The sequence below is a fragment of the Pinus tabuliformis genome, chromosome Q (assembly GCF_031772625.1).
Source record: "Pinus tabuliformis cultivar Carrire ecotype Pingquan chromosome Q, CPIR1, whole genome shotgun sequence".
NCBI lineage: Eukaryota > Viridiplantae > Streptophyta > Pinopsida > Pinales > Pinaceae > Pinus > Pinus tabuliformis.
In genome coordinates this window covers 484,344,410-484,355,523 of record NC_142296.1, presented here as the reverse complement: position 1 = coordinate 484,355,523, position 11,114 = coordinate 484,344,410, and the positions used below count along the sequence as shown (strand labels likewise).

General features: G+C 36.5%; 1 protein-coding gene and 1 long non-coding RNA gene across 2 annotated transcripts; both read right to left on the bottom strand.

Annotated features, from left to right (window-relative positions):
- Positions 1–225: 225 nt before the first annotated feature.
- Positions 226–997, bottom strand: LOC149220282 (uncharacterized). Its single transcript, XR_016248746.1, has 2 exons — positions 379–997; positions 226–285 (listed from the first exon to the last, which is right to left on the bottom strand). It is a non-coding gene; the product is annotated as an uncharacterized LOC149220282 (long non-coding RNA).
- Positions 998–6,164: 5,167 nt separating this feature from the next.
- Positions 6,165–9,596, bottom strand: LOC149220281 (purple acid phosphatase 22-like). Its single transcript, XM_089382778.1, has 6 exons — positions 9,288–9,596; positions 8,412–8,703; positions 7,529–7,893; positions 7,223–7,411; positions 6,850–6,938; positions 6,165–6,740 (listed from the first exon to the last, which is right to left on the bottom strand). The coding sequence occupies exons 1-6, from the start codon at positions 9,450–9,452 to the stop codon at positions 6,518–6,520; spliced, it is 1,323 nt and encodes a 440-aa protein (XP_089238904.1). The 5' UTR covers positions 9,453–9,596; the 3' UTR covers positions 6,165–6,517.
- Positions 9,597–11,114: the final 1,518 nt, after the last annotated feature.

Sequence of the window (11,114 nt, the reverse complement as noted above, 5' to 3'; positions counted from 1 at the left end):
TTTTCCTTTATTATGATTCAATCAGAGTCATAGCAAGTTCGTTCGGATTTTAGAAGCACGACCAACGTTTAACCTGCTTGGGCTTCCATTACTTCCAAAATAATCTTCAATTCTAAATAATAACCTCAGCATTTGAAAGCACAAAAATGAATATTTTGATTTTCAATGAAAAATATGATAAATTTCTGGAATAAGAAAATCTCCAAAATTGCCCAAGCATCTCTATAATTTTCAATCCACTTTCATGCCTCATCATTTTAATTTCTCGAATATTTTGTGTGCAGCCTGCATTTTACAAGGCGCCATGACAGAACTGAAGTCAGTAAGATTACAGATACATCGTAAATAGAAGTGTATTCTTACACGAAAACTGCTTACACGTTTGTCAACACAGAACTAATAGTCGAAGTACTGTCCGGTACAATGCTTATGCCCAGTTTCATCTTCTTCAATCCTTTTCACACATGCCTGCCAAATACAAGAATATTTTATAATTGAAGGATCATAAAGTCTAAATGAATCTGATTTTCCTTGCAATAACATTGATCTACAGGCATATTTAAAAAAGTGCAGCTACTTGGGCTGGTGGAGAAGACCTTAAGAGACCAGAAATCATTGACAGAGCTTTTAGTGCTAAGCTACATTTTATGAATCCCTCTTAAATGACCCTGAAGCCCTCTGATGCACAATATTGGGATGGAAATATCTCAGCAGCAAATCCTTGCAGGGATTTCTTCCGAGGGAGAGATAGGCCTAAGAGATCAGGGTTTGGGAAAGAAATCCTAAACAGCAGGTGACATGTGGAGCAATATCGGATGTTGGAAATTAATGACGGGTTACTGGCTGATTTTTAAAAGACACATGGGAAGGACCCCCCTCAACAGAACTCTGAACCTAGGGAACACTGGAAACCTCTGAACATAGGGAATACTCTGGAAACCATTGAACAAAAGACTAGATAAAAGTCAAAGACTATTGGACACTGGAATAGGTAGTTTTGAATCTCCAATTTGGTACGTGTCATGGAAACCCCTCAAAGATTGCCCAATCTAAATACCTCTAGCTGTGAAGGATCCTTTTATGTTTATCCCAACAACTAACAAAAAGGAAAACATCCGACGGGAAAATTCAAGATAGGCTCAAATATTTTAATAGAGGCAAAAGTTACTTGATGGTTGATCTGAAAATGGGGTATTAAAGGCCCGATTCGTCAAGTAGCTTCGCTATTCCTTTCGCTTCTTCCTCTGAAGTCCCCTCCAGCGACTCCATGCAAACTCGCAGCAGCTCGTCATATGAAATGCGGTCGTCGTGAATCCACTATATTCTTTTTTTGGCATCCTCCAACCGGAAGAATCTTAGCAATCTCCTGCCGTCCTCCGCCGATATCTGCCTGGCAGGGGGGCGGGCGTTCAAATACTGCAACTGTTCCTGCCATTGGAAGAATAGTTGGGAAGGAGAGAAAAGGTGGGACTGAAACTGAGATTGGCTCACCTTCGTCTGTGAAACCACAACCAAAAATCCCAAATCAGTGAATCCTGAGCCCCGGAAATGCTAAAGAAGCTCTGATTTAGATATACCTTGTAAGGACGAAAATAGACCGTCTTTTTCAATACGAGAACATGGCGCGATTCATCAAGTAGCTTCGCTATTCCTTTCGCTTCTTCCTCTGAAGTCCCCTCCAACAACTCCATGCAAACTCGCAGCAGCTCGTCTTATGAAATGCGGTCGTCGTGAATCCACTGTATTCTTTTTTTGGCTTCCTCCAACCGGACGAATCTCAGCAATCTCCTGCCGTCCTCCGCCGATATCTGCCCGGCAGGAGGGGGGACGTTCAAATACTGCAACTGTTCCTGCCATTGGAAGAATAGTTGGGAAGGAGGGAAAGGGTGGGACTGAAACTGAGATTGGCTCACCTTCGTGTGTTCCTGCCTGTACAGGGAACGGGAAGCGTGGCCACCAAAGGTGGTCTGCAGTTTAAAGGTCGAAACTCCGCGGAAACGAAGGGCATCAAGGGCATTGCGGAGATATGCGCAGGTTCTGCGATTGGCAATAACCATGAATTCAAATCACAGTGACCACTTCATTCCGCCCGTGTCTCTTCCCCTTGCCATTGATCTAACGCTTGAAATTTGTGTAATCGTCTAACATCTAATCGTATGGTGCACAAAATGACACGTAATCCAGGAAGGGAGTTGATTCCAGAGGGAAACGCCTTACGGCGTAAATATAAGTCAATCCAATTTTGTATTTAGGTTTACTTTGGTTTTTTTGGTTGAATTTTTTTTGGTTGGGGTAAATTGTAGTTTTTTATTTATTTAAAATGAATTTTTTAATATATAAATAAATTCAATATTTTAAAAAGTTAAACATTTAAAATATGTAAATTTTATAACTTAAACATGTTATTTCAACTATTCTCTCTAAAATTTAGGTAAAATTATATTTTAAAAGAGATTTTTGTTTACTCTATATTAAATATTCTTTACAATATTTGTGTAATTTTTTCATAATTCTTTTTATGTCAAAATTTCCATTAAGCATAAGGAATATACATGGATATCAAAAAACATGTGGTCTCACCTTGACCATGTTTGTTGACTAATGCGATGACCTTACAACATACAAAAAACAAAATTACTAGCTGAGAGGTTAAGAGCCTAAGAGGTCTAACATTCCAGAAAACTAAGAAAACAAGGAATACACCACTGAACATATTCAGTGGTCGGATGTGATGGAAGCGGGGTTGTCTAGCCCAGTACATGGGGGAGGTGGTAGATGATACATGCAGTTGACATGGTTCCAGAAGTGAGCAAGCTAGGTTTCAAGTTTTTCCACCTTTTCAATTAGCAAGTTCTGGCCGCACAAAACTACTACCGCCCTCTCACGAACATGACACTAAAAGTATTGGAGTTGTTCAAATTTCTCCATGACAATCCCGTGTTCCTCTCTACAAGATTGATCATGTGCATCTAGATGAGAAAAAATGGAGTGAAACAACTCAATAATTGTCGAGGAGGGACCTATCATGCCTATGGAACTAGAGCACAGGAGCTTCACATGTGTGTTCGTGGCATACTAAACAATACCCTTAATTTGACTACATATTGGAAAATACCTCTAAAAATCACATTATTTAACGTCCTACCGATACAAACCCAATACACCTTCCCAATTTAAAAAACCCTACTTTCACTAGATATTGTAGGTATTCATTTTTCATTAACATTTTTTATACCCCTTTATATGTTTTCATTAACTTTGAGTTCCTTTTTTTGTACCTGCAAATATAAAAACACTTTACTCCGTATTATATGCTCAATATATTATGTCAAATTGTCCTCAGTATATATCCCCCAATATGTATGCACGTGGTATGGTATTGCTTCCCCAATGAAGCCCCTGTGAACCAGAGTGACCTTGGCTGGAGCGGCCTCGTGTTGCCGAGCCCCAGAGATGCCCATGCTCGCGACCGCCCACACCTGCATGATGAATGAGTTGCGTGACGGTTTGTCGAAAGCCATGCGCACTAGAGGCAACAGAGGAGCTACGACCCCCACGGGCGCCACGACCCCCATGACAAGAGCCTCTCACTTCCCACTTGGAGCTACCTTCCTGAACAACAACGACATCACACTAAGCTCGAACAGAAGGGGAAGCACCTTAAGGCGCTAGGAGAGTGATTCATTTTAGATCACCGAAGGGACCTACCAAACCAGAGAGGAGGGATACCACTAGCTACCCAAAAATGACCAAGATCATCTCCAAATCAAAGAGAAATATAGAACCAATGCCAAGAGCCCTACCACCCTAAATTTGCGACCCAAGGGATATCAACCACCTAGAAACAACTGAGACCGATTGTGGACCAAAGAAAAAAAGGGAATCAAGTTTAAGAGCCTCGCCACCCTAAATGCACTACCCAAGAATAGCCAGGTCGGGCTAGAGAGGATAGAATTCCATGGGGTGGAAGTCGAGTAGAAAGAAGTAGATGCCTAAGGTGAGATTGAAGGGAAATAGAAAGCGAGCACCCAAGATGGAGTAGAATGAGGGAGGAGATAAAACAAAATTCCTCAGTAAATAGAAGCCATAATGCGAGAAAGATCAAAGACCATCGACACCCTAAAACCAGTCACCAGCCTGATACCTCTGGCATGCCTCGAATTGCGAAGGCAAGAAGCGTAGCTTCAGCACCAATCAATCCCAAAACTTCCTCGAAGTGACCAAGGAAAAGAACTACAGGAGTAGAGGAAAATTAAGAAGGGGGCCAGCCAACACCAACGAAGGAGTTTACACTAGAGAGTTTTGAAGGAGGAAAGTTTCTTAGGAAGATGGAACGAGCAAGAGGGTGATGGTTGAGGAATCCCTGTGGCAGACCAAACAAACCGCCACCCTGGAGCATACGTCAAGAAGGATGTGAGCAGGAAGGGAGCCATAACACACAACAAAGCATTTGGCAACCGAGGGGAATGATCTCCAATGGATATAGCCAGAGTTGTAATGAATCCATCGCGTCAGAGAAAATGCAAGTCAGAGAGACATAACCGTTCATGCACGCAAATAAAAACATAATAACTATGGTGTGAAGGAAGGGTTGTTGCCCTGCCCTCTCCCGCTTTATACCTTTTACACTGAGCATCTATCACGTAACAGGTGGCTACATTTATCCAACACCCCATCAAGAAGGTAAATTTTTTATTGTTATTTCATATTATATTCTTATTTAGTATTTAAAAATAATCATTATTAATAATTTTTGTAGTTTTTTTTTTTAATTTAAAATTTATTAAAATTAAAAAATATATATATGAGATGGATTTTAAAATTAAAATAAATTTATACTAATTAAACTTTACTCATAATTAATTAAAAAAACTAACCCAACGTGTTGTAAATCATACGACAAATTTTTAACAAATTACCTATACCATTAGACTATATTCACATTTTGATAAACTAATTTGAAAATTTCGTACCAAGCTTGATCATCATAATTTATCAACTAAATTTGAAAAGTTTCTAACCACCTTGATGATAATCATTTATCTGAATACTCTTTTGCTTCAAGTAACTTCAATCTATGTCAATTTTCAATGGGAGCTACGTAACTTCAATCTATGTCAAATTTCAGTCGGAGCTATTAAGGAGCTGGATTATTTCAATCAATTTTCTTAAAGCGATTATTTTTTAACTCTTTTGGAGTATTTTTATTATATTTCATTATATATGAATTGCAAGGTTTAGTAAAACGTTAGCTGGAGTATTTTGTAAATCAATTTTCTTAAAGCGATTATTTTTACCTCTTTTGGAGTATCTTTTACTATATTTCGTTATGTATCGATGGCAAGGCTTAGTAAAACGTTTACATTGTTTTGATCATCGAAAATTTAATTGGGTAAAATTTAAATAGAGTAGAGTGAGCATAAATTATGGAAATCTAATTTATAGTGGAAGTTTGAGAATTTTGGGTGTCTCGTGCATTTTTTATGGTAATGAATCTATTTGCGTTATAAAAAACGATTCAAACACTTTTAATGTTAGATTTTTTAAAATAAAATTGATCAATTTTTAGCAAAAAAATAATTATCTTTAGTGAAATTATAGCCTCCATAGACAGTATCCAATTTATATTATGAAAGTTTCAATTATAATTTAATTTATTTAAATATTTTTCAATTTGTAATAACTTTAAAATATTGTTTAATAGAATTTTTTACTTGAAAATTTGTAAGTATTTATTATTTAATATATATATTTGGTTTATAAAATATAAAATTTGTAAATATTTATTATTTAAAATGTGTTTTTAATTGTAAATATAAATTATAAAATCTTTAAAATACTCAAATTATAAAAAATTTACAACTTAAAATTATTATTCTAACAAATAGCTAGACCCAATTCTACTCATTTTAATGATTTAAAATATTTCTTAACTTTAAAAATAACATAAAAATAATGATTTAAGATATCTTCTTAAATTGATTTTTATAGATACGTAGTACAATATTGTGTATGGTATAGTTATTATGATATAAAAACGCTTTCTATCCTTCTAATAATAAAAAGAAATAATCAAACCACTTAAAATTGAAAATGCATCATGAATGGTTATTTGTTTTTATGCATATTAATTAATTATATTAAAAACATTTTGCAAAACCTGATAAAATTTTAACGTGGCATTTCAATTACAATTTTGCGCATTCTAATACAAGAAATGTAAACCCTAATACATTTTATTTGTTTTAAAAATCAGTCCCATATTTTGGATCTGGATCTCTTCGTAATAAATACAGGGCAAGTTTTGCACTCCATCTCCACATCCCACAACACTTGATTCTGAAGCTGTTCACTACGCAACCTGCTAACATACCGGAGTCTCTCACATGTTATTATGTAATCTATTTTAACATTCATCAGAAGCAAATGGTTATCTCTCGTCTGGAGGTCAATTCCTATAATGAAAGCCCAGCCTTCAATGCTAAAAGAAGACTTCATCCATTTACTTATGGGTTCCTTATAGCTCGTCATCATATGATGTGGAACTTTCCTGTACTTTCTGACACGAGTTTGCTGAAGTGCTGAGACTGGTTAACCAAACGTCATCAGATACCACTAACTCAACGTCTTCATTACGATGCCAAATCCAATGTGTATGTGTTGCATTGTATACTGTAAGTTCACCATGTCCAAAGCTCGCTTCACGGAACAGAGACAATTCAGATTGTGGCTCCTTGAAACTGCAAATGAATCGTTTATCCAATTAATGCATCATTATGGTCATCTTATAACAAAAGAAAATGAAATATGCGTAACTTAGAAGGCGAGAATGGTGGTTACTGGACATACTCTAAAGCAAGCCCTTCACGGTTTCCTCCATCTCCAATGGTAATGTAAATTGGTCCACAAGGATCAGCTGTGTTATTGTACACATGAGTCTGCAACATTAAGACGTTATGGAAAAAAATCAGACGAACAGAGAGAAAATCTTTCTTTCCCAGCAAAGAGTGAAAACCCTTTTATCTGAGTGAAAATTTTCATTAAAATACCCAAGAAATACATTTAACTAGATGATATTTTGGAATATGACTGATCATCTAAATAAATTATATTTTAGAATCTGATTGATAAGAACTTAAAAAATAAATTATTTAACCTTACTCCTATCTATCAATATTCACAAAATCTACCATCAAAATAAATATACCCTTAAAATACTTACAAAACGTTCATAAGCGTGCACATGTCCTGCAAAAACTAGATCCACTTTGGCAGCGTAAAGCAAAGGCTCCATGGCTACTCTCATCTTCTCTCCCTCACCCTCATGAGCAGCATTTGTATTATACCAGGGAGCATGTAGCAGCACAAAAATCCAGGGCGTTTTCACTCTATCTACCTTTCCAAGATCACCCTACTTTCAACAAATTTTAATCAAGGGTTAGCTGATTTGTTTCCTCATAACAGACGCAGTTTTCTTAAATTAAGAACAGGGACAGTCCATTGATAGAATTAGCACAATTAACACTACCTGCAGCCACTTGTATTGGTCTGAATCCTTCCCATAATTAGCGTAGGAACCAAGCATGATAACGTGCACTCCTGCAACTTCAAAAGAGTAATACAAGTTTGAAGTGGAACCGCTTTCTTTGTATGGCATTTGCCACCTAGCATTGTAGGATTTAAAGGCATGTTCCATCAGGACCTCATGGTTTCCTTCTGTGACCATCCAGGGCCTGCTGCTGGCCAGAGGTTCCACCAGCCTCCCAAATGAATCCCACAGAGTCTGGGTGTTGTCAGCATAGGAGAGATCACCAGGCAGAAGGAAAACATCATGATAACTCTCATTAATGTGTTGCAGAGTTGATTTCGTCCACTCAGTTTGTCCCAAATCACCTGTTAAAAATAAAAGCATTTAATTAATCATTACAGTAATACAAATGAATTTATTGGAGTCGTCTAACAGGGTGGAGGAATTGCCAGGATGGTCAAAAGTGGAATCTGGAAAAAAAATTCAATAAATTTTATAGAAAGAGTCTTTGAATCGTGTTTTTAATGGTCCAAATGGATTCAGCACCATCAAAAATGTCCAGGACACCTAAAATTTTGAAATTTAACAATTGTAACTTGGATTTACAAAATGGAATTTCTATAACTTTCTAAACAATTCCTCCACCTGGTTAAATTAGCCCAAATTTATTTATGAAATCAAAAAATTAGTTTGAACCAAGAAAAATCACAATTTCACTCACGATTATATCACTAAATTTCGACCGAATACCCAAAACATAAGATAAACACAAGCCCATAATGCTGGAGAAAGAAGTAAAATCAAAAGATTTCACCGTTCCGATGATGAAATAGTGTAATTAGGAGCTGATAACTATATTTATACTACTGGCTGTCATACATACCGGCGACAGAAAAAACAATGGGTAACTCTGACGGTGGTGTCTTGAGCTTGAAATCCGGACCATGTCCTCCACATCTATAATAGTAGGTAGTATTCGCTTCAAGTGGCCCAATCACAACGTTATGAATGTGGCCAGATTTGTAGAACAAATACCCATAAGTAGAAGAAATCTCCCCAAAAGCCGAAGAAGTGTAGTTTCCCGGAGATTTTCCATATTCAACCAACGAAGGTACATCCTCCGCTGTCATCCACGTTACCCTCATAGAATCACTGCCTACCAGAGAAATATGAACCTGCCATCGTCATTAATACGAACCCTAATCAAAATGTATATAACAGAAGAAATCTTCAGATATGGCTCTCTATATTGAAATCATACGAGACAAATGCTTTTGGAGTATGTGTATTTAGTGGAGGTTTACAGAGTTACTTCAAAAGTATTTGTCCAATATGTCAAAATTATTTATTTTTAGAATATGGGTGGCACTGTTTGCAAATAGATTTTAAATACATATATTTTTTTTTGGGTCAAAACCATCTAAGTGAGATTACTAGTAAATCTATTCTAAATATCAAAACTCCAGAGATTTAAATAAGGGATAGAAATATTTGTGCAATATAATTTGTTATCAATATAACTTCTGACCATAAAAATTTATTTATAAAAATCCAAAAACATTTAAGTATAATCAACACCGTATGTTATTTTTTTCTTCAACTAGATTGGAAAATCAGGCTATGTAGCCAACACCAAATTGTTCTGAAGTAGCTAGTACCATATATATAAAAAATAAAAATAAAAACAAAAAACATTTCTCCGAATCTTAACTGTGAAACCTACATACAAAAATCATAAGAGAAATATTTTTTTTTGTACCTGCTCAGGGTCCATGTCCGTTTCTGTTGTGGAAGGAGTAGATATGATAGGACGAGGATGGGGCCGAACATAGTGCCCCGCCTCTGAATAAATTGCCATACAAGACAAGAACATAAAAATACCGATGCCCATATTTGGCAGGGTTTTAGATGAAACCGGAGCCATGAAAGCTTCAATCCCTTTATCTATCACACAGTGCAATACATGAGGCTGAAATTGAATTGTGTATCATTTGTTCCTACTGTTCTTAAATAAGAGCCCATGCATTAAACTAATGGATTCTAAAAATAAATTCAAAGCGTTAGTTGCCCGCACGTTTCCACCTATCTCAAGCGATTTCAACGCTCCCTGTGTCCATCATATAACCGATATATAAGACGAATTCCGGATGAAATGATTTTGCAATATATTTTCTTCCCTGGAATTTTAGGATATGAATTTTGGATTAAAAAATCAGACCATATTTAGAACATGGTTGCAACACGCAAGAATTCATGGTAAAACTTATTAATCTGCATAACCATTGACTATGAGATATATTTTTTGATATTTTTAAGTGGATCTGGTTTGAATGAGATGTTTTTTAATTAGGATTTTGTTCCAAATTTGATAAAAAAATATTAAATGGTAAGTATAAAATTTAAATGGTGTAATTTAGAATTTGTTTTGTTTGCCAAGTTGTTTGTGTTTTTAATTATTTCACAATTGTATCTAGTCTTAGGCATACTAGCTCTTAACATGTTAGATTTTTGTCCATAAAATTTGGAAAAAATTACCTTTCACATTATGGACTGACTTAACAGTACACTCTATTACAGTTTGTCTATTCTAAACCCTACTAACTTAATAGTACACTGTATCACAATCTGTCTATTTTAAGAAATGTTGTGAAAATCGTGATCGGGATTAAATCCACGGGGGAACAAATCCGAAAAAATCGGAATTATCAGGAAAAAATCGAGAAAAAATCGTTTGGTACAAAAATGCTCATTTTTTTCAATTTTTTTAATATCTAAACCATCTACAACATAAAATAAATACATTGACACATAAATATGATAAAAAAAACTAATATATAAGATGTTTAATATCATTTCTAACGCTAAAATAACACATAACATTGAATCATGTCCTGAATAGTAAGTCCTGACTCCTGAGTCCCAACTCAGCCTCAAAATATCAACAAAAAATATGATAATGTATCTCATCATGTCATAATGTCATATACAATAAAATGAAAGTCTAATCCTATTGATTTCCTCTGCCCCTCTTGCGAGAAAATGCCATAGCTTTCCCTTTCCTTCTAGATGTAGATGCTGGTGCCTGTGTTGGTGGAGATGGCAGTTGTAACGCCCTGCGGTTCATACCGGGCGCGCGCACCTCTGACTCGCGAATTTGACTAAGCGTTGGTTGCCATCGCACTCGGGCACGCGAGGTAAAATGAGCGTGCGGAGGATGTATATATACGATGGCGTGAAGGCAATGAGCATACCCACGAGCCGACGATGGATGTACCAAAGGCGAGGGGCGCTCATATTATAATTTAGGAAGTCAGCCTCAAGCAAATACGCTTGGAGGCAAGCGTATAAATAAGAGGAGGCTGCGGTTCATTTGGCATGAAGGATCTCTCCTTCAAAAGCACGCACAAGGATAGGGCGCAGTAAGAAGGGCGCAGAAACAAAATTATCGAACGGTAGATGAGCCCGCCGAGACGGGCATTTCGGTAGCAGAGTTGGTGGAGTGGTGCGTGGGGTCGCCACCACATATTTCTGCATAGTCGCATTGTGTGTGTATTGGTGGTGGGTTTGAGCACGGGTGCACCCAACC